Source organism: Conger conger, chromosome 6 (genome assembly GCF_963514075.1).
Source record: "Conger conger chromosome 6, fConCon1.1, whole genome shotgun sequence".
Lineage (NCBI taxonomy): Eukaryota > Metazoa > Chordata > Actinopteri > Anguilliformes > Congridae > Conger > Conger conger.
This window is the reverse complement of record NC_083765.1, coordinates 33,401,057-33,425,690: the sequence shown is the minus strand read 5'-3', so window position 1 is coordinate 33,425,690 and position 24,634 is coordinate 33,401,057. Positions and strand designations below refer to the sequence as shown.

Here is a 24,634-nt window from a genome sequence, read left to right as displayed (position 1 = left end):
AACATGAATGTCTTCACTGAGCAACCCACTTAAAATGAAAGTTCCATGCACATGCACAGACATCCCTTTTGATGATGCTTTGGATTCTTATTTATCCATCTGCCCCTGGGAAGCCATAATGAACAGCTCAATCAACAGGTTGCCGGGGAAAATCTGATCAAATCTAAACTTCAGCCCAGTAACAGGTGACAGTGATATTTTCCAGTAAGTGAACATGCACTGAATCCACAAGCACCTTTCATCTAGCTATCCTGGAAATATTTTGTCTTGTATGCTCTATAATAATGAAGATATGCATATGAAATATGGTTGTACTTCGAGCTCTGTGTATGCTTATATGCAGTGCATTAAATGAGAAGAAAATATTCTCTCGACCAATCAAGTTCACTGACTGCAGCTGCTTGTGACCAACTCAGGAGGCGTCTCAACCATATGTTTAAAAAATGAATCACTTAACTTTCAAAGATACATTGCAACATCCATTGCCCACATTATTGTATCCAATGGAACTTACTGTACAGTAATATTATCAACTGGGAGGGCACGTTCAGCCAGCCAGCGGATTGAGGGGAAACACCTTATACCTAAACAGCAGCAGAGCATTCAGCATTTCCCAGGGTTTCCCACAGAAATAACTAAAATGGCCGCAGACTCTCACTATTTCTAAGCACTAAGTGCTGTAACCGACCTCATGTTTATACACACACAGTTTTACGCAATTCAAATTCCTTGCTCGAGGTTATAGCACCGCCCTACCTGGGAACTGAACCGGTAACCTTTTGGTTACAAGCCCCATTTCAAGACAATACCACCGCACTCCAGTAAGTCACATTAAAGCAGGTCTTTCTTCCCCCGTTCTGTGTCAGCCGTCATCAGATCCCGCAGAGGAAACCCTACCCTGCCGGTACGCCCTGGGGACTCTGTGAATTAGTAATGGGTGAGCAGCTGAACGTGGAGCTGAAAGAGCGCAATGTGTCGGGAACTGGGTCTGCATCTCGGGGACTGCAGGAGGGGCACTGTCGACTCACTCGCGGTACTTAACCTGAATTGTCTCAGTAAAATACGCAGCCATAAAAATGGATTATATCGCACAAATAAAAACGGCAAGCGGTGTAAATTGCTCTGAATAAAAGGGCCTGATTAATGGCAACATTTTAAATGTAGTCCTGAACTCCCAGTCACAGTGAAGAGCCAGGTGTAGCTATGCTCACACCAGTAACAGCTCAAACCATGCCCAGAGGACACGGTAAGCACATACATTAAAACAATAGTGTTGAAAAGTGCTTTTTAAGTGCACTGTGCTTCAGAAATACTGGCAGTCAGCGCTAAAACAGCTGAACTACACGGCTCCACCTCCCTCTCAGATAAACACGTGCGGTCAGCACAGGCGGCATCCACACGCCTCGCTCTGCTTACTCACTTTAATGAAAAAGCAATTAGCGCTCGTGAGCGAGATCACTCTCAATTAATTCTCTGAGTGCGGCAGGAGCACAGGGACAATGGAATAAGGGATCACTGCCTTCATCAATGTATGGCCCTGCTTTTCCCCAGGCTAAAGTGTACCCCGCCTCATTTCTGTACCTGACCTCATTTTCGCCCGTCAGGCGGGATGCAATCTTTTCCCGTGATCGGGGTGATCGGCACGAGACCGAGAGAGACCTCTCCGAGCAGCCAGCTATTACTCAAACCCTCAAACAGGCGGCAATAACTCACACACTCAAACAGGCAGCCATTACTCAAACACCTTCGGTGTACGAACATAAACGCATCTATTTACGGATGCATCTTTGCAAAGGGGCTGCATTTTGAAAGGCACATGCAGATGGGCTTCTTCAGTAAAGCACTTTTATCATCGTTCTCTCTGCATCTGTCACCATGACAAGTTGTCCAAAGACTGTTGTCTTTGACATGCTCTTATTCCATGCTATTTGGGATTTCAGGCAGCAACTGCAAGGAATGTGATGAATTCCAATTAACATGCCTGTCATCAACAAAACATACATGTGCAAGGCAGCGCATTGGTACCACAGGAAAAAAATAAATTATATATATATATATATATATTTTTTTTTTTTTTTTTTTTTTTTTTTCACTCAGTATTTTCTCGTTATATCAAAAACTTTTCTCATTAAAAACATAATTTTCTCATTATAATGAGATACTGTACGTTGGTATGCCATTATAATGAGAAATGCATCTAAGATTTATTTTTTCTTCGTGCATGTATGCTTATTACAATGCTATCTAACATGCTCAAAAATAGCAGAATCACATTATATCTCAACCCAAGTAAAGCTTGGTTGTCATGCACACAATCCATTCTCTGAGTTCTGTGAATGACTTGGGTTTTTTATATGCTTCAGTATGGTTTCTTGTCATAAATTTTTAAAAAAAGTTTCTTGTGACAATGACAATGATATTCTTTTTGCATTATAACGAGAGATTGTTATGTTGAAGTTTCTTGTAATAACAAGGAACGTTTCTCGTGAAAAGAAGAACAAAAAGATTCATTAATGAGATACAAAGCAGATTTTCCCCCCACTATGGCAGCTATGTGTTGCCATACATGCAAAGCCTGCTGAAAATACCAGCTTAAAGCCGCCTAAACTGGTCAAGTTGGTTTAAGATTGTCCACCAGTTTGACCACCAGCTTACTCTTCCAGTTTAACCAGCTTTGTCCAGCTAGATACCAGCTTTGATCTGCCACAGACCAGCTATTAGCATCTTAAACCATCTTAACCCTTAAAGCTGCTATTAGCTGGAATTTTCAGCATAGAACACCCAAAGTCAAATGTTATTAGAACTTTCATTTGCAAGTTGTGTTTATTCCAATAACTTTTATCACATTTACAAGCATCAAAATATTAGAGCGAAGGACCATAGGTTACTGAAGATAAGCAGATACCTCTGGAATAGTTTCATTGGATCCTTCAGCACAGAGTTATGTCTGGTCCAATTCCATCAATTCAGATTACAGCAAAGTAGCAAGAAGTCAATAATTAGCTGTCGCTCATATAATTTGCCTGTCAAATATCAACATAAGTGGGTGGAAATCACAAATTATGACAGCGCACATGGCACAGTGGGCTGAGACGGACTTGATGGAAACTGATAAAGCTTTTTCACTCATTTGAATTCCCATCAGTTCTCTTAATTGGATGGTTTTAACGAGGTCCCAGATGTGCTGCTTTCCAGCGATGCACAGTGTGCTGAGCCACAGTAAACAGTGTTATTCAGAGCCTGCTGCAGACGACTGGGAATTACTCTCCTGGTTGCAGCACGACTCCGCTATCAAAGCCTTCACAGGAACAACAGGCAGGCTAAGGGATCTTCCTTCCATGAGTTCTTCCTAAGCTTGCCTTCAAAATGGTGCATATGGGACTAAATTTGTCCAGCCACTTTCGTTAAAATTGATAACATGCTTTAGACATTTGTGAAAGTAGTAGAAAGGTGCCTTTTTACTTATTTTTCAGTCATCAGCGAGCTATACCAACACTGTGCAGACAAGTTTTCATACATCTGGGGTTCAGGCTGAATTTCTGATACAGATGTCAACAACCAATACCGGCTGATTTTACAGCAGGCAATAGAACGAATGTGAACATCAACCAAGTTTTCATATTCATAGAAGAAGTAGATCAGCACAGGCATCAACTTCTTGCATAAAAATTGTATCAGATTGTATTTGTACAGCAAAATATTTGAACTTCAATCCTAGTTATTAGCAAGTCTTTCCAGGTTTGGACAAAGAATTTGACCCTGGAATTTAATGTTTATTCTAAAGCTGAGATCAATGGCTACATGTAAACCCTAATGCCACACTGTAACACATCTGAAAAAAATCTGAGACTTCACTGTGGCCTAGGCTGCATTTAGGGTGGGGCGACCAGCTGAACAGCCGTGACGTTCATGTTCACATTACCAGGGAAGAAGAGCGCTCACACCAGCCTTCCTGATCCCAAGTAACAATCCAAAATGACCATAACTCATTCCCCCCATTCATAGTGTGTCTCCTTCCGTTTAATAATATAAATAAACATCATATCATATACTGTAGGACTAACCTGAGCCTTAAGCCTATGGTTCTCAACTTTTGATCTGATGTGCAACAGGTTATGCCGGTTTTTTGTTAATCGGTAGTTAATTGTTTTTTAATTATGGCTGTTAGTCATATTATCTCACCTGCTTTTGTGTTTAAGTAAAGTTCAAAGATGCAAACGAAAACCAGTATACCCTGCAGTCCACAAAGACCAGGGTTGAGAACCCGTATCTCAGACATACTGTATGTAACAGGCACCCCTTTAACAGTATGGTGTGGCGAAAACCGTGCTCTTATGTGAGACTGCATTTTTAAAGCAGCCCAATCAGAGCGATCGGTGTCATCATGCAGGCATATCAGAAGAGCTACATCCCTGCTGTCTGTGACGATCAGGAATGCATAAGAAAGGCTGAAGGGGGCGGGCACACCGGATGAGGGGCGGATTCATTCAGCAGCTCAGTGCACTTCAGGCAGATTACAGTGCTTTGCTCGGGGCAGGAATCCACAACCAACCAACTTTAACTACAGCCTATAAGAGTGCAGAACATCTCCATTCAGCTCAAAGAGACATCATTACCTCATCATCATTACCAGAGTATTCACATTTCATGACCACACCCCCAGCACACGTTCACAATCACTGCAAACTAGTCAAACCACGCCATAAATCAGGCTGCCTCGGCCAACATGGCTGGAAGAGTGAGACTGCACGCCATTCCGCCTGTTCAAAAAACAGATGAGGAACCAACCCATTTAAATTTAAATTAATACGCCAATGTTAGCAGTCCTTATCTTAACACAGAGCTCTATAAAACCTTCTTCAGGTATTGTGTTAACCTGCTAACACAACCTGCCAGCCCCCCTCATTTACCACAGCCACAACCGGTTTCATCTTTCATTCCGATATTGCATAACACACATGATTTTGGGCCTGTGTGAATTCTGCGTTTGAGATAAAACTGCAAGCGTGCATTCAGAGCACGGGGCTCAGTGCCAGGGGCAGGGGCAGGTCAGAGAGCGCCCATAGCAGTTATGTCTGTAAAACACAGCATCTGTTAGGCACAGCACCAGAGGAAATTCTACCAAGGCCTGACTCAGCTGAGACCTTTTTCTTGGCCAGCTGTACAGCAGGGCCCAACACTCCAACCTCATACCACCTCTCTCCCACCAGGGAGACATGCTAGTGTCCTCTCCACATAAATAAATATTTTCGAACCAATCGCCTGAAGGTGGGTCAAAGAAAGGTGGTGTTTCAAACTGGGGATTCAAGAAAACTACACAGGGAAGTGGTTGAATAGCAAGGAAGGAAGCGCATATCAAATGTCTACATCCTGACAACGCAAGCAGTCCCGTGAGGATTTTGGTAAGTAAATGAGGGAATACGAGCACAGACATGGTCCCATCCCTGTTCCTCTCCCTTTCTGCTTCATGTTGTAGAAGCAGAGATCCTCAGGGGGTTCAGCTACAGGTTTAACCAAGTGCTGGATACTTTAGACCAGGGGTGTCCAATCTTATCCGAAACGGCCAGTGTGGGAGTAGGTTTTTGTTTTAGCCCAGTGCTAAGACACCCTATTCAACTAATTAACTAATCATGGTCTTCAACCAAGGCCTTGGTAAGTAGACTCAGGTGTCGTAGTGCTGGACTAAAGAAACCTGCTCCCACATGGGCCCTTTTCGAATTGGACTGGACTGGACACCCCTGCTATAGACTGCAGGTTAATGGTGAGTCCAGCTGGGCTGAATGCCAGTTCTAAACATTATGTATTCGTTATTTGGCACCCTAACCCAGCTACAGTGCCTTATAGAGAATAAATCATATATCTATGGTGATGGGTATGCAGCAAATTTACAGATATATGGTGGTTCTATGAAAAATGATTCATTCAACAGCTCTTCTGACCTTACACAGAACAGATCTTTTGATCCCACCGAGAACTGCTACCCACACCCAGCATTCACTTTCCAGCATCCCACTCCCTGTATTAAATAAGCGTCTGGCTGTGCACTTGAATAAAGCGCTGAAACAAAGAGTCTCTCCTGGGTCTGATTGTGTCTGTCAAGCTGACACTTAATTCCCAAAAACTAATAAAGGAACCGCTTTCCTGGTGGCATTTGCAATCTATGATTTCTGACCTACGACACCTACAGCCCAACTCCTTTACAGCAGTGTTTTCTATTTTTAAAAGTACGGCACAGCCCTGCTCTCCCATGCAGTTAAATGCTGAAATACAGTGTGGCATAATGCTAATGGATATGGAAGAAATAGACTATTCACTCACTCAACACTCTCTGCACTAATTGTCCATCTGTGCATTGCAGACTGTGCGACTACATGGATGTAGGGTTGCCAGCAGGATATCCTTTTTTCCTCTATTTTGGAATGTATTGGTCGCTGTAAGGCTAGGGAGTATGCAAATGGAATTAATTCACTGAATAAGCAGCATTAAAACAGCATCAAGTGAAATGACCTGACAGGCACAAAAAGAGAAAGTGGAATCAGGTCACTTTAGCTAGCTTATTTAGGCAAGATAATTCTGGCAGTGGCACCCTTAGCAGGAAGATATTCTTTTCCCAGTTAAAGAGGTTACATCCAAGACTATCCCTCTCTTGGATTCACACAAGATGATTAGAGTGACACGTTCAATTTGATTCCACAACTCATCAAACTGTGCTTTTCGTTTTCAAACTCTGCATCGATGTGAATCAGTCTCTAGTTTTTGGGAACACCCCATGTCAATGAGTCAGGGGGTGCACTTGCTGAACAGAATGGGAGATGGCCAATCGGCTACATCTATAACTTCTGCATCACAAAGTGAGGCCTCGATCATGACTACACCAGGTAGGGCTGTCTCGTTAGCAAACTCTTAGTCGAGTCCTTTCCAGATAAGAGCTCCTCATAGTTCCCCAGCACGTACTGTAAAAACGTTTGGAGATATTTTCGATGCTACAAACTCCTCCCCTCTGCATGTCTCATTACACATTACTGGGCTCAATGAAGCGTTCAAAGCAAAGTCTCCAGCGGAAGCCAACAGCCCATGATCTGAAAAGGTCAGACAAACAAAAGCAAGAGCGATTCATCTTTTTATTACTGTACATCCCTTTTCATCCTCTCTGTACTTAAGACTCTTCTCTGTCACAAAACAGGACAAGTGCAAATGCAGTTCATCGTGGAAAAACAAACTCGGGTGTGCTCTGGTTCTGTTACTGGCACTTCTGGCACAGGGAGTTTACGCCAAGCCCGAGATGCCTGTCAAGATGGATTCTGGGATCTGATCGGTCAACATAACAGGACAGATGGGAGATTACGGGACCCATTTGCCAAGATGGTATTTATAGAAAACTGAAAACTATTGAGGAAATCAGTGAGAAGTTACTGGCGGCAGTGTAGAATAGTGGTGGGGAAACTAGGTTTGTAACTCAAGGTGGCAAGTTTGACTCCCAGGTGGGGGCACAGCGCATATCTAGATGTATGGAAAAAAGGAAAAGCAGTTCAAGCTCTGGACAGAAACACGTACTAAATGCCCAAGTGCTTTATTAGTAAGCCTATCATGGGTGTGAAGTGCGGGTGGGTGACCTGTCCACCTCAGCTAGATGGCTTAGTGCATTCAATTCAATTTCATTTGTAAGGTGCTTTTCACAGAGGACTGTCGCAAAGATGTTTTACAGAGTAACAGAATGGAAAAAAACATGAAATAGAAAGGCTGGCCCCAGCCCCCAAACAGCATGAGGTAAAATAAAATAAAATAGAAAAAGTAAAGTAAAACAGTGTCAAGAAAAAACTCAGGAGGAACCTGGCTCTAGGGGGATGCCCATCCTCCACTGGCCTATAGACTGGCCTATGCAGTGGAGCGGGTCGGGTGGATGAATACGCAGCACCAGGATGTGTCCAAACGTGGGCATGAACCTAGACACCAAACCTGACTCAGTCTCTCCATCCCATAATTCAGTGGGTCACTCCAATCCCGCCCACATAGCTACACACAGAGGAGATTCAGGCCTGTGGACAACAGCAATGTTCAAGGCCACTTCCTCTGCTCCTGCTCCAGGGCCGTGTCCGGGGGCCCAGCAGAAGGCAGGCTGAAAGGTGCTGAAGCATGACGTCCATGCCCTGCGATGCCAGGCTGGCACAGAGAGCGGATCTGTTTATCCTTGGCTGGATCACGCTGTGAATAATTAGCCTGTAGAGTGGCGGATGCATCCAAGTCGGCATGGGAGCGAGGTCGCTGTGACGTCAGCGAGCGCTTTTTGGGAACCAGCGAGGCCGATATGTAATCTCCATCGTGGTTACAATGACCTCACTTTTCAAAGCTGTCCAACTCACCCCACACCCCGCTCCTTCCAAAAATATTTTGCTTCACTCGTTTACCTAGCTTGTGAGACTTCATACAGCAATTATATAAGCAATTATATATTTCCTCAGCTTGAAAGGAATTAGACAAACCCATGCACTGTTGGCAAAGAGGTACGGTTTTGAAACAATCTCTAATTTCCAGCCAAAGACCATTCGGCAAAGACAAGTGGAGTATACACAGTGACCAGACGGTCGATATACAGATTCCAAAAAAAAAAAATCATTACCACCAATTCACTGCCAAAACACTCCACAGGATTTCGCTAAACAAGAAATTCTACATTTTCCACTTGTTTGTTGATGAATGAGTATTTTAAGTAGACAAAGGAACTCTTGTCAGCGATAAAAGGTTATTGTGTTCCCCGCACAATCGAGGCTCTCAGCAGAGATGCGTGGAGCAGAGTGGAGACGAGAGCTGGAGAACTGAACGGGAATAACAATGAGGAGCGCGCTCTTTTCAACATTAAAGGACACTGAAATGCCACTGTGCCTTTAAACAGGGCTTTAATGCACCAACAGTGTACACTCCTTTATGCATGATCAGTGTGTCCCGTTTACAATGAGCTGTAATGAACAGTCTAATGCATTTACACAGCTCAAATGCTATATTGGTTATTTGCACAACCAGCACTCCCAATGCGTTTGGAGCTCTGTAGCATACCAATGTCGTATTATATCTTAGTGAGGGAGGGTGCATCATACTAAAAGAGGAAAGAGGGGTGAAAAGAGAATACCGGCTGTATTCTCTTATTCCCGTGCGGGTAAGGGACATTCACCCTCTGTGTTGAAGGCTTTTTAATGGGAAAGGCAGTCTAAAGAAAACAGGGGAAATGCTGTGCACTGGGCTGAACACCACTCCTCTCCTGCGCGAGTCCAGTGCATTAGCTCTGTGTCCCAGTGGTGGTCTGTCAGACGGACTGGAATAGCACAGAGGACAGTGGCACTCCCGAGATAAGGTCGCCAACTATGTATCAGCCAGGATGTCTGCACTTCAGTCAAAGTGATGTGTCCCGCACAGAACGCCATTTTCTCCCGTAGTTTGAACTGTGGGGAATAACTTCCCAAATTTGGTTCGCCATAAGGTTAATGCTTCTGTCACTAATTTTGCCGAATGGCCAATGCAGTATTTTGCACTTCTGATCGGTTCCGCTTTGGAATTCCCAAATTTGGGTTGCCGTATGGTTTACAACTGCCACAGATGTCCTTAATTTGCCAGCCAGAATAAATAATATCAAATCCAAAACATTAAAAATTACACAACCACCCTCCCTAACAAACAATATAGAATCTGTTGACCTTAATGTGCATCAGTGGGCCGCATTCAGCTTGGTCAAGCGAAAGCTGCCTGCACAAATCAAGGAGCGAGCATGACTCAGAAAGCAGGGAGCGTTCTAGTCACTTATCAAGCTGGTTGCCTCCTCAACAGCTCCACTGGAAGTGACAGCCATGGTGATCAGCTGTGATGCACCTGGCTAAGACTAATGGTGCATACAGAACTGTGAATAAATACACCGTTATTTGTATAGAACACACCGCAATTATTTACCGAACCTTGCTTAGAAATAAATGTTTACACATCGGCTCACTGATTCAAAATGTCTGTTCTTTAATGCAACAAAATGAAAAGGGGATTTGCATAAACTGCCAACACGGATGTAAGGAAAGGTTGCGTGTGCTTTAGCGTGACTTAAAAACTGCCGACAGTCAGCTGGACGACATTGATACTGCGATTCGTGAAAGCGAGTGCACACGTTAAAGCGCGTTCTTTCTAAGCTCCTTAAAAAACGGGCTGCCGTCAAAGCAGGATCCGCAAGAGCAGTGTAGAACAGGCCCGTGCCCCAGAAGAGCCCAGAGCCTGTCAACACAATAATAGCCCAGGAGGCTACTGAGCCGTTTTAGAATTCGCCGCTGTCCCACGTGACTATTCTATTCGGAATTAAATGGCTCCTTTATCTGCGACACAATTAAACTTCATTCTGAACACGCTATTCACGAGGCTGAAAGTGGTTCGCGCTCGTTCTCAGAAAGCTCTTCACAAAAATAGCAACACTGTCATAGGAGAGCGACCAGCAGATCGCGAGAGAGAGATAAGTTAGTTTATTATTTACGATGCCGAAGCCCATTCACAAGCTCCAGTGCAAAACAAACATTATGGCTCAAAGGTCTGTGAAAGCCATACGATTCGCCCCTCATAAATGACTGTACACTGACTATTCAGGAAAAGGATTAGAATGGGCTTTGCGGGAAATGGCAAGCGGTACGAACTGGGGTCAGCGCAATGCCAAAGATAATAATTGTTCTAAGAAGCTCATCTTGAATGGAGTCAGTATTCCACTTGTCACAAGAACAGGCTGATCCCTATAAACCACACGTCTGCATCATTACCGCATAGGGCCTACAGTAAATCAACCGCGCAAATATCAATAGCTGAACATTTTCACAGGAAATGAGCAAATGACTGGCTAAAATGGACATACATATTTACTACAGACCATCTGGAGGATGTCTTTCATTGACATTCATGTTTATTGATTATTCATATCATCCACTCCAGTTTAACTTGTACTCTGTATCACTGTAGTGCATGATACTCAGTCATCATGGCCTTTGAATGGTAATGGTTCTCTCACATGAACATGACACACACTGTAATGTTACCATGCAGGTAATTCATGCTTTTAAAACAGAAAAACCTGATGCAGCCTTGGACAATGGAATGATCATTAATAATTAAGCAGTTGGCCTACATTCCACCTTTCTACTGCTCCAAAACCAGCCCCACAGAACTCGCACACTCATGATATACATATGGGAAAATTCTTAAATGGCACTGTTTGATGTAATCAATACATGCAATGGTAATTTAATGTATTACGAAGCATGCAATTGGATATTTAAATGGACACATTTCACATGTAAATATAACATAATTTAAAATGAACTGTTCAAGTACAAGAGGTAATTTTACATTTGGAAAGCATTCAATGTCAGTGAAAAATAAATCATTTACAAAAACCAGTTGGGGAAAAAAGCACAGAATTAACTATTCTTACATACCTGCAGCACAGCAATACAACAGCCAAACTGTGACTTAACTCATTCAAATATAATGTGAGACTGGCAGTGCAGATCCCATTTGCTATTTCGGAGTATATTATCTTAGTATTAATACATGGATACGACAGAATAGTATACCTGTTTACAGATGTTTAAGGTTTGTTTCAGGAGAAGCATGAAGAGAAAATTTATGTTCAAACACCTCAGAAATAGCTTTTTGCATTGGGGCCAGTTGACTGCTTGTATTTAATCTGGCTGAAATAAATATTCTGATATAATTTTCAGAGGCAGCAAAGCAAAGCTGGTTTATCTTGCGACCCTGTAGAAAGAGGGAAGCTTTAATAGACAACACGGAGAATTTATTTTTAGGTGAACATTCATTTCACGCAATTGCTTTTACAGTCCGGGTTAAGAGTGAAAGTGTTGTGAAAATGTAGGTATCATTTCATTTACTATAAAGGGCCATCTGAGAGCATAATCTTTCAAATGAATGGTCTTATTCATGCACATTGTTCACTGTGTAATGGCGCGGCATGTATCAATTTGACAGTACTTTACTGGCACAATCAACCACATCACTGTGGTACAGTAGTTCAATCCATTTACAGGTACTTCATGAAAGCAGACTACAAAGGAACTGCAGGAAAATGTCTCTGGTTATATGGAACAAATGTGTTCAGGCAGGGTTCTAGGCATGAGCAAGAAGAAAGGGTAACCTGGTGGGGTGTTTACCATGAGAGGAGGGGGAGATAAATAAATCTGTGTGGCATCCATGATAGTCATCAGCCAACACTGTCATTGTCTCTCCCGACCTCCATGGACTACTGATGTAAGATATATCAAGGTAACAATGAGCTAACTAATTACAGATACACTTTTACACAGATGTAGAACAATACTGTAAATACTGTACATTCCCTAGATTGCAGTTATAAACACAGATGTCCACTAGTAATGCGTGTGGGATAGTGAAAGTGGTGACGGAATGCTTGGGGTAATTGGCGAGCTGAAGCCGATCACTGCAGGGCCAGGCTGGGAGGCCATTCCGGTCCCAGCATGCAGTTCTGGCTGCCCTCTCCTAACAGACACGTGGGGTGGACCGTCCACATCGTCCTTCAGCATGCAAATGTGACAGGGGCGCAGTGGGTGGGCGCGTGTCCAATTAGTTCGCTTTTTGAACGGGCGGAAGGATTTCGGCCGGCAGGACACGCGGGAGGGAGCCGAGCCAAGAGGAGGGAGCGTGCCGCATCGTCACCGCACAAGTGAGGCCGCAAACCCGCTGTCAAACCCGCTGAGCTCACCGCCCCCAGGGAGGCCCTTCCCACTATGCCCCGGAGAGCCAGAACTACAGCTGGTCTCCACGACCAACTGCAGCCGTTCGGACTGTGCCCCCCAGCACAATGGCTGTCTGACCTGTTGGCCCACATTGCCTGCAGGTTTTTCTGGTTTTCCCTTCATTCCACAGCCAATTTAGGCCTTGGAGACAAGGTGTGTGGACTATCAAATGAATTATGTAAATTACTGAAACGCACACCAGTAGAACACCTAGGTCCCCCAGGACTGAAGTCTGATACTTCTGATATAGCAGCACCACAGACCCACTGTATACACTCATGTGAGCCCCTGCTGTCAGAATGCAGAGACACTGTGCCTTTATGCATACACACGCTCTCTTATCTGTGAGACAGTTGTTGTGAAGGTCATTGATTTGGTTCCCATACTCATACATTGCTTCTCAGCGCACAGAACTACAGCATGTTATTTCAATATTCCACTAGAGCACACATTATCAATGGCTGACAATATTGCAAAAAGAAACAAATAAAATGAAATGAATGAAAACAAGCAAAACCATTTTGACCAAATCTAGGAAAACCCTCAATAAGTCCCCAGAATCCTTGGGAATTATACACGACAAAAAATTGCAGCCATTGCAGCTTGGATTCCATTTTGCAGGAGCATGCCATGACATGATATAAATGTACTGAACCCACCAATGTACACATAATTCACACTGATGTAATATTTATGTAACATATGACACATGCATTCATTCCATAGAGCAGTCTACATTCTATCATGTTTGTTCCTGGCCCTTGTTCATTCTTTATAAGAAGTGACTTGTTGAGCAGCAAGGTTTGGATTTTTTCCCGTAATTTTATAATGTTTTTTTTCAAAGTTCTCACTGACATAAAAAAGCAACATTACACCGGATCATGACACTTACTGCAGAGCATAAAGCTTGCATGGTGACTGAATTAGTGAGTTTAGTGAGCTGTAATTGGCCAAAAAGCCAGTGGGGAAAATCAGCCAGGAGAGAAAATGATGTTCAGCAACAGGCACAACTGCACCTTCGAGAAAATCTAATATTAATTTACCATCTGTGAACTTCACCAAATGTTCACACAACACTAACAGAGAAGCAGTTTCTTAAAATGAGCAAAAGCATGAAATGAACCCTATGAGGACATGGTGAATCATGCACTGCTGGTTCACAACATTCAAAAACACGCACAGACACACAGACACACAGACACACAGACACACAGACACACAGACACACAGACACACAGACACACAGACATACACAGAAGGGATGCACTGGTTAAGGGAACAGGGACTGCTGAGCATTGAGCAGGACAGGTAAATTAACCTCAGCTGCTTCAGTAAACATGCATCTGTATGAACTGATAACATTTCAAATGTGGGCTACACAGTCACCCCAGATAAGGCACTTGCTATGCAAACACCAGAATGCTGCGTTCATAATACAACAAATCAAACAAACAAACGTGATTAAACTAATACTTATTTTTAGAGGTGTAAACAAACACAAGGCTTCACAGAGAAGTGTGCTGTTTTCAGCAGGACAATTAGACATAATAACTGCATAACAGCTACTCTAGTCAGTCAATCTACAGCTCTAATTATATTTGTCAGCAACGTGCTTTTGAAATGCCAAGCCTGATTTTTCTGATGAACTACAAATGGCACAGAACACAGGTATGCTTGTGAATCTGAATTTAAAAGCACTCCGTCTGCCCTCTCACACAGTCTTACCAGTGTACCAGAAGTTATGGCATTTACATTCACCTCAATGGCTTGCTAATGGTACAGTGGAAAAGACTTATTGCGGCAGGTCCTTAGATGGTGAACCGTCGGTGAGTCAGCATCGTATAAAATACACAGCATACCGAATACGAGCAAAGTCTTCAGAAAAGTTAACCCACATGTTCATTAACAATTCAAATACTGTAATATCAGAGACACAAATAAATGCTGAGACCCCCCCAATGCAAACTGAAAGGAAAGACCTGATAAGGGTATAAATCTGTCAAATGATAAAAGAAAAGATAGCAATACATTTTTGAGGCTGGAATATACTTCCATACAGGACAGCACACCCAGCTGTTTTCCCAGACAAAAGTAGTTGGTTATAATATGAGGCACTGGCACAGCTGCGCTATTTAAAGCCCCGGGAATTGCTCTACTTTAGAACACCTCATTTCTCTACCGACGGGCCGTCGTACAGGGAAGAACTCTCACTTCCCTCACCGGCTTACTAGAAATTAAGCCAAAGATTGGGACAATCCCAGATCAAAGGACCTGAAAACTGATGTTTTTGGTTCTCAGTCTCTGCCACGACAGAAGCAAAATACTTAGAGTGACTTTACACATCTATAGCATGTCGGCCTGACAGGGAATGTTTCTGTAAAAACTACAGTGGATCTGATATACTGGCAAGGAAAAGTCACAGAGACCAAAGATGGGAATGCTCAAGCTGTGCATCATATCCCGAAGCGGAAAATAAATATTAGAGCAGTCTGTTTTTGAAAGGAAGCAGCTTTAAGCGCCTGATTAAGTACAGTATCTCAAAACCAGGGGAACAGGAGGAGGAACTAGAAGGAGCTGAATACGTGAATCAGTGGTATTTTATCAAGACAATTTCAGAACTCGCCTAGAGTGTTGAATACAGCAATTCAACAGAAGACATGACCAGACATATCTGCTTCACGAGGTTAAAACGGTTCGTCTCTCATAACGAGGGGTGTGCCAAGCAGCTCCCAATCTCCCACAGGCGGATTGTCCCCTCCTGCAAAGACCACGCCAAGAAACTACACGGTACAGTGCAGATGACCCTGAAGCTGGGTATGAAATCCTTGCAGTAGAGACCATTTACAGTTACAGTTACATGATGCACCTATTGCCACCTCCCAAACAGCCCTTTCTGCAGGGGGTTCAGGCATCTGTGGTAAATAAGAGTATCATGCCTGAAATGAATGTAACCAATGGGCCAAAACCTCTACCAGTATGAGCCTACTGTAGTAGAGTCTACTGATGGAAAATGTGAATAATATAGGGATGCATTTGTAATGGTGGGGGGAAACTGAGGGGACTCTCTTTTCAGTTGAACTATTTTACAAGTGCACTTTTACTACGCTTTCCTTCCACTTAACTTAGCATAAAGCCAGTAATTATGGTGACTATGTGCACGACTGAATTTGTCGGACTGCTGAAAATTTGAACAAACCCTTTTAATGTAAAATTCATGGCAGAAATGCTATCTTCCCTCACTCTCTTAAATTTCAAGCACCGGCATACAGCGTCCAACAACAGCCAGAAAAAAATATTCCTGGACCTTGTAACCCATGGGAAAATTTATTTTTTTGACATGGGGGTGCCACACACTCAGATGTTCATATGAACGTAAAAAGTATTTGGTATCTAAACGTTAGTCTCGTCAGGTCATTTTTTCCCCAAAGACTTTCATGTTCTCAGTGAGACGGAAATTAGGGCATATGGCATACTGAAGACAGTAAGCGTCAATGCACACTGTGGATCTGCCCTCTGGGGTGAGGTTATTATAGGACGACAGCAGCAGCTGTAACAGCCTGTCTCTCAGATGCAACATTATGCCACACCAGTGACAAAGCACTGCTGGTTTCAGCTCTCCTGAACAAGGCACCTTCCTTCCATACCAGTCCCAGTCATGAGAGAGAGTAACCTACTCAATCAGGATTAGGCTATACTACTGACTCGTTGTTTAAGCATGATCAGCACTGTAACTAAACAGGAAGTTTTAAAATTGGTGATTCACTTCTCATTTGTGAAAATATAAATCTGTCACCCTGTTATAACACAGCTGCAATGATGAGGCAATTGTAAACTACAGTAAACATGTGTAAAGCTACATCCAAGAATGGGTAACTCCAGGCTGATTGATCGAAAAATGTCAAAATGTTTATTTCTGCAGGATAAATTACTATTCTTATTTGCTACTTTAAACTGGCAAACCAGTTGGTGTGAGTAGAGCTTAATCATCAGGAAAACATTAAAATTAAACCTACTCTCCAGGAATATATTGTTGTTTGTCTCATAGCAGGTCTATCATCAGTCATTGGTGATTATACTATAAACAAATAAATGGATTGGCCATACAAAGAAAGACAATGCATCAAACGACATTTTCGAGTGTAGTCTATGAGCCTTGATGAAACAATTGAAAGTAATTAAAACAAATTATAAATTGACTACACAAACTGGATTTTCTGGACTGGAATTATTAAGGCTGTACGTTCCCAGTTTGGTTTGGAATGAGTCAGGAATGTTTTGTCCTGCTTTGACGCCCTATAAATCTCAACGGTAAGAAAGGGACAGGCCGGTTGGACAAGTTGCATCATCAAACCATATCTGCCCATTCCGTATGAGTAGGCTAAAGCTGCATGCTACTGCCGTGACTACCGTGGTTCGTATGAAAATCATGAAATACAAAGTAAAGATGAACCCATGTGTGCATAACTGACGAATGGCAGAAAATCGAGGAAACGTTTACATGTGTTCACTACCATATTCCCTTCATATAGGCTAGGCTACTGTCATTTTCCCTCACGGCTTAGGCTAGCACACCTACAGTAGTCTATAGGCTATTATTATCGGCAAAAGAACGAGCCCTCAATCTCGACGTCAGTGAGATTTCATGGTTCCCCTTTAGCCTAGAACTACCACAGGGAAGTTTGTGAAACATTTACATTTTATGCAAACTGGCCTGTTGGAGAAGAGAAGCCTGCAAACAACCTCTGTGACATGCTTTCATTTTTTTAAATTACCAGGTAGCCAAGAGCACACTTAGATTTCGTTTAAATATGTTCTTAAATTAATTTATACATGCAATGCGCGGGCTACGGGGAAATACAGCACATAATCAAATAGCGACATTACCCATTCAAACTATTTACAGTATTTCAGCTTACCAGATTGAAGACTGTCTCTAAAATATCCCGATTTGAAACTTCTCCAACATCCACCAGCCCGGAGAGCACAGCGAATTTCATTCGGATCCCCCTTATCGGAACCCCTGGGTTGAGGGGCAGAATAGCCGGTGCATCTTTTTTCGTTCCATCACTTGGAAGTCCGGGAGTTGGTGTCCCCTCGCTCGCCATGGCAAACTAAGGACAGGTGTAACTTACAGGTATGACACCTGTTAGTCCAAAGCGGTGAAACTGGAAAGTCGGCAAATGAACACAAAATGTCCCTTTCGTGCTATATAAAACGACAGTTAAATTAACAGCACAAAATATTCGCTTCCCAGTATTTTCCTCCCAAAGAATAGTCCTGGTTTAAATAAACGTTTTCTGTTTCATACTAAGACGGCTTACTAGTGTTGAGTTTCCAGTGCGACATCGAGACCGGGGAGTTACTGCGGCGTTACCCTGCACAACCTCTATAGCCTATACCAAAGAAACTTGATAAGATACAAAAGAATTGTGTTGGGAGAAAACCTGAAGTCACGCTAGCTCCTCAGCAACATATCTAATAGCTACAAATTAAAATATCGAACGATTCGCTCTTCTTCCGCGCTGTCAAAATATAAATCTTCATAGGAAACTGCGACTCACAGTATAAGGCTAGCCAGCCTGTACAGGAGACAGGTAAAATACGCGCACGGGTAAACTGCAAAACTCCGAAACGTAGTGGAAGTGCAAGTTCGAATGCACCTACACTGCGACTTGCCAGGGAACAAGTCACCGATTAAAGCCTCCAGAGCAGCCAGCGGTCTACTGACTTTCTTAATTTCGGTCTTAACCCACATTCAGCGCCATAGCTATCTTCCTGATTCACCTCCTGCTCTGATCGTCTCCGCCATGATAGTGTTGTCCGTACAGCAGGCTGAGCATGCGCAGTGAGCGGCGAATGACCACCCTGAGGTGGTCCAGGTGTGCCCCAGGTAGGTGGGTCTGGTTATTGAGGGATACGGAGGTTGCGAGGACAGCGGGCGAGTTTAGCGCACGACCAGTTATGCTCTCGGAAGAACTTGAAAAGAGACGCTCCGGTTCGCAGGCAAACATGTAGGGCAAGGCAAGAATATCGTAAAATGCTCAGTTCCGGGAATGTGCTGAAACATCGTTTACCCGTACAGAGGTTTGCGGAGGATATGCAGTTAGTCAGTGCCCGGCCGGATCAGTGGATGTGAACTCCAGCACAGCATTTATGAAGATGCGATTAAACTCGCAAGATCTCCGGTGATACATTGGATAAGAGCTTTCATATAACTGCAAATATGAATAAATGGGCATTTTCATATTTTCAATTGTATTTTATTTGAAAACTCTGTAAATGTGATATTCATGTAAAATAATATTAGCTACCGTCTCAGGTGCACGAAGATGCACACGACCTTAGGCATGCCAGAGCACTAGATGTTAAAACGATTTGACAGTTCTTCTCAGCTTGCCTCTTAAAGTCAGTGACCCCGTGTGTTGAATAGTACATGTTTACATATTTTTTAAATACGATGTGAAATATGTATGCATTATCTATTTGTTATCTACAAATTGTGCTCGGGGTAAACTTGAGTTCAGGTTTCTCCGGCGTAATCATATCAAGGCTTTTGATATTCCCTTTATTCGCATCTGCTGTTGCCTATATGGGACAACTTCATGGTAATTCCTTAAGAAAGCTCGTGAATTCACCAGCAGCCTCCGAGGACACTGTAAACTAGGAATGTCAACCGTGCAGTTAGATTAACGTTTGATTTTGCATTAGGTGACCTAGAATATATATATTTTTTTTCAGAACACATTTGCACAACACCTGCCCATTTCTTTCCTTTCATGTTACATCAAATGTTTTTGGTACGGTAGAGTGCATTTCAGATGTAGGTCAGTGCTAGCATTCTTTGTTTATATTAGGTGAATTCAAAGGAAGGGGAATTGTAATCTTTAGAATCCAATTCAAAAAATGTTCTCAAAAATAGTAAAATTGTGTCAATATCCTTGATCTCATACTGTATTTACTGTAGAGGTACACCTTCAAAAATGCAGACACTTTACTGACTCAGCTGAAAAGTAGAATTCTAATAGAAGTCATTTCTGTGGAAATGCAGAAATGATATTTCCTGTGTAGTTCTAAGACAACATAGGCCCATCGAGGTGTGTGTGTGGGGTAAACATAAACTGGATTTATTATTCACTTTAGGCATTTAAGAGGGATGGGTCCAATGTAACTCATATACAGTTAAATTCCATGCAGCTTTCTTAGAGATGGGAGACTCAGTCTCTCCTGATGACAGCATCTTCAGATCCTGTCCCCGATCCACACTGGCAAAGAGAAAGGGGGAATGACAGTACATTACCATGCATTTATGCAACACGAACATCAACAGCAGCAGCAGTGCACTCTCAACATGGATGCGTTAATATCCAACACAATTTTTGTGTTAGTACTTTTGTGTTACTTTCACCATTCTTTGTGTCAAAGTTACTGCTGTTATGTACAATTTATGTGGTGCAATGGGATACTTTTTTTTAACAGACAGTGTTGAAAGTAACACAAAATGTGTTATCCTTAAGTAGGCATGGAGTAATGTGTCGTTTGTACCAGAGTTAAAAATGAATAACACAAACAAGGCAGTCGAAAAATGCACAAAATCATTTGATAATGAGGTGCAGTCAATTTTTTACAGTCACTATTGTTGGATCCATTGTTGTTGTTGGAGTCCCATCATTGCTTATGCTAAATTTCACACATTGTCAATCCCTTTGTAAACTCTGTTCCACTTGAACTGTCAAGTGACTTTTAAATTGGAAACACATTCCATCTCTCGGCTGTTCACTTAATGTTATTTTTCCATAAATGTTTTTGCATTTATTTTTTTAGTTATGATGCCACACAAGCTGAGAAAGCTGATTTAATGATCTATGGACATTTATATTTTATAAGATGTCAAGAATATGATACAGTATTTCCCTAAGCTTGGCAGAAAAATCAGTTTTAAATGGTTTGCCATCTAATGCTATGCAACCAGGAATATTTGGTCAAATCTCATTGTTATTCTAGAATCTGAAGAGTGAAGTCAGTGAAACTGAAATATATGAGCCATAAAAGTGATTGAAATTTGAAACTGAGTAGTTTTGACATTTTTCCAAAGGGGTTTTTTAACAACTGGTGGAAAAACAGATGACCTTCATAGTTATAGTTGTCTGTCACAGCAATTCCACAGCCTGTACTTCTGTAATAAAAATGTAAATATATATCAACAAGATAAAAATGTTTTATCTTGGGTTCCCCATGCTTCTTCAGGGATAGTGGGATATTCATTTATTTCATATTGATTATTTTCTCAAAATAATTTTAATACAGCCCTAAGAGCCCTGTTTTCTGTTCTGGTGCCCTCTAGTGGTCAATGTGAAATTGTGCATATTACAGCTGGCTGGCAGACAGACTGCATATCCACAAATAAAGTACAGTAATGGTATTCAAAGACCAAGGACATAACCTCCTTGCACAAACATAAAAAAATATTCACACTGTTAACGGTTATTTTATGTTCTGATGATAGGCAGATGTAATATAATTTATAAAAAAATTAAAAAAATGCACTTCTGATGACAACTATGTTTAGAACAGCATTTCATGTGTATTTTGCTAGTTTCTGGATGTGATGCTTTGACTTATGGTAGAACCTATGCACTTGTAAGTCGCTTTGGATTAAAAGCGTCTGCCAAATCACTAAAATGTAAAATGTAAATTGCTGCTTTTGCTAGTTTAAATTCAGGAATTTGTTATGAATAACTATGTCAAGATTTACAGTTCTCTCAGGTATCATCAATGGTGAAAAAAGATTAGCATGAAAGCAGTTTCCATCATTAATGATTTCCATCCATCCATCCATCATCACCCGCTTATCCGGAGTCGGGTCGCGGGGGCAGTAGGCAAAGCTGGGTATTCCAGGCGTCCCTCTCCCCAGCAACGCATTCTAGCTCCTCCTGGGGGATCCCGAGGCGTTCCCTGGCCAGGAGAGATATATAATCTCTCCAGCGGGCTCTGGGTCTCCCTCGGGGTCTCTGCCCAGTTGGACGAGCCCGGAAAACCTCCAAAGGGAGGCGCCCGGGAGGCATCCTGATGAGATGCCCGAACCACCTCAATTGGCTCCTTTCGATGCGAAGGAGCAGCGGCTCTACTCCGAGCTCCCTCCGGATGTCCGAGCTCCTCACCCTATCTCTAAGGCTGAGCCCGGCCACCCTACGGAGGAAGCTCATTTCGGCCGCTTGTATATGCGATCTCGTTCTTTCGGTCACTACCCAAAGCTCGTGACCATAGGTGAGGGTTGGGACGTAGATCGACCAGTAAATCGAGAGCTTCGCCTTCCGGCTCAGCTCCTTCTTCACCACAACGGTCCGGTGCAACGCCCGCATTACTGCTGACGCTGCACCGATCCGCCTGTCGATCTCACGCTCCCTTCTACCCTCACTCGTGAACAAGACCCCGAGATACTTGAACTCCTTCACTCGGGGCAAAGACTCGTTCCCAACCCGGAGGGAGCAATCCACCGTTTTCCGGCAGAGAACCATGGCCTCGGACTTGGAGGTGCTGACTCTCATCCCGGCCGCTTCACACTCGGCTGCAAACCGCTCCAGTGCGTGCTGAAGGTCACGGTCCGATGAAGCCAGCAGAACCACATCATCCGCAAAAAGCAGAGATGCGATTCTGAGGTCACCAAACCGGACACTCTCCTCACCTCGGCTGCGCCTTGAGATCCTGTCCATGAATACCACAAACAGGACCGGTGACAAGGGGCAACCTTGGCGGAGTCCAACACCCACCGGAAACGTGCTTGACTTTGTGCCGAGAATGCGGACACAGCTCTCACTTTGGTTATACAGGGACCTGATGGCTCGTAACAACGGCCCCGGTACCCCATACTCCCGCAGTACACCCCACAGGGTTCCCCGGGGGACACGGTCGAAAGCCTTCTCCAAGTCCACAAAGCACATGTGGACTGGATGGGCAAACTCCCATGACCCCGCCAGCAACCCTGCCAAGGTAAAGAGCTGGTCCACTGTTCCACGGCCAGGACGGAAGCCACATTGCTCCTCCTGAATCCGAGGTTCGACCGTCGGTCGGAGCCTCCTTTCCAGTACCCTAGAGTAAGCTTTCCCAGGGAGGCTGAGGAGTGTGATACCCCGGTAATTGGAGCACACCCTCCGGTCCCCCTTCTTGAAAATGGGGACCACCACCCCGGTCTGCCACTCTACAGGTACTGTCCCCGATCTCCACGCGACACTGAAGAGGCGTTAATGATCATTAATGATTTTATAAACAAAACATGGATGGATGAACCTGCATGTGTGAGAGCATACCCGCCTTTTGTGAAACTAGTTAGCTTGGTCTCATTGGTGGAGCTGAATTGATTGCATTCATGTATATACCTATGTGTTTACATAGTGATGAAACTGGTGTGGTGTGTGTGTCCAACCACAGGTTGGCTTGGTCCAGCAAGGAATCCAAAAGCAATACCAACCCTCAGAGTTCAGGCTAACATAATGTGAGAGATGGTTACAAATTTCACATGTGGTACAGCAAGCAAAACTTTAATTTGTGTTGTAATGGTGTTGTAACATTATGCCAACAATGGAATTGCATGGAAGACAGATGCACAGGATTATAGGGGCAGACTTTCCTCTCTCCGGAAAATGAATGTACAGTGGTGTGAAAAAGTGTTTGCCCCCCTTCCTGATTTCTTATTTTTGTCACACTTAAATGTTTCAGATCAAACAAATTTAAATATTAGTCAAAGACAACACAAGTAAACACAAAATGCAGTTTTTAAATTAAGGTTTTTATTATTATGGGAGAAAACAAATCCAAACCTACATGGCCCTGTGTGAAAGAGTGATTGCCCCCTAAACCTAATAACTGGTTGGGCCACCCTTAGCAGCAACAACTGCAATCAAGCATTTGCGATAACTTGCAATGAGTCTCTTACAGCGCTGTGGAGGAATTTTGGCCCGCCTTTATGAACAGCCTTTTTAAGGTCATGCCACAGCATCTCAATAGGATTCAGGTCAGGACTTTGACTAGGCCACTCCAAAGTCTTCATTTTATTTTTCTTCAGCCATTCAGAGGTGGACTTGCTGGTGTGTTTTGGATCATTGTCCTGCTGCAGAACCCAAGTTCGTTTCAGCTTGAGGTCACGAACAGATGGCCGGATATTCTCCTTCAGGATTTTTTGGTAGACAGCAGAATTCATGGTTCCATTTATCACAGCAAAACAGCCCCAGACCATCACACTATATTTTACTGTTGGTATGATGTTCTTTTCCTGAAATGCGGTGTTATTTTTACGCCAGATGTAATGGGAAACACACCTTCCAAAAAGTTCAACTTTTGTCTCGTCAGACCACAGAGTATTTTCCCAAAAGTCTTGGGGAACATCAAGATGTTTTCTGGCAAAATTGAGACGAGCCTTAATGTTCTTTTTGCTCAGCAGTGGTTTTCATCTTGGAACTCTGCTATGCAGACCATTTTTGCCCAGTCTCTTTCTTATGGTGGAGTCATGAACACTGACCTTAACTGAGGCAAGTGAGGCCTGCAGTTTTTTGAATGTTGTTGTGGGGTGTTTTGTGACCTCCTTGTTCCTGAATTTCTTTAGCTCTCGGCATGCTGTCTAGCTTTTGAGGATCATTTGGTCTACTTCACTTTGTCAGGCAGGTCCTATTTAAGTGATTTCTTGATTGAGAACAGGTGTGGCAGTAATCAGGCCTGGGTGTGGCTAGAGAAATTGAACTCAGGTTTGATAAACCACAGTTAAGTTATGTTTTAACAGGGGGGGGGGGGGGGGGCAATCACTTTTTCACACAGGGCCATGTAGGTTTGGATTTTTTTTCTCCCTTAATAATAAAAACCTT

The 24,634-nt window shown here is 43.1% G+C and overlaps 1 protein-coding gene across 1 annotated transcript in view; it reads right to left on the bottom strand.

Moving 5' to 3' along the window:
• lrba (LPS-responsive vesicle trafficking, beach and anchor containing) overlaps positions 1-18,761 on the bottom strand; it is a 207,041-nt gene extending 188,280 nt beyond the window's left edge. The window contains 1 exon segment of the mRNA XM_061244631.1: positions 17,699-18,761. Coding sequence (XP_061100615.1) covers positions 17,699-17,887 — 189 coding nt within the window. The 5' untranslated portion in view covers positions 17,888-18,761.
• Positions 18,762-24,634: the final 5,873 nt, after the last annotated feature.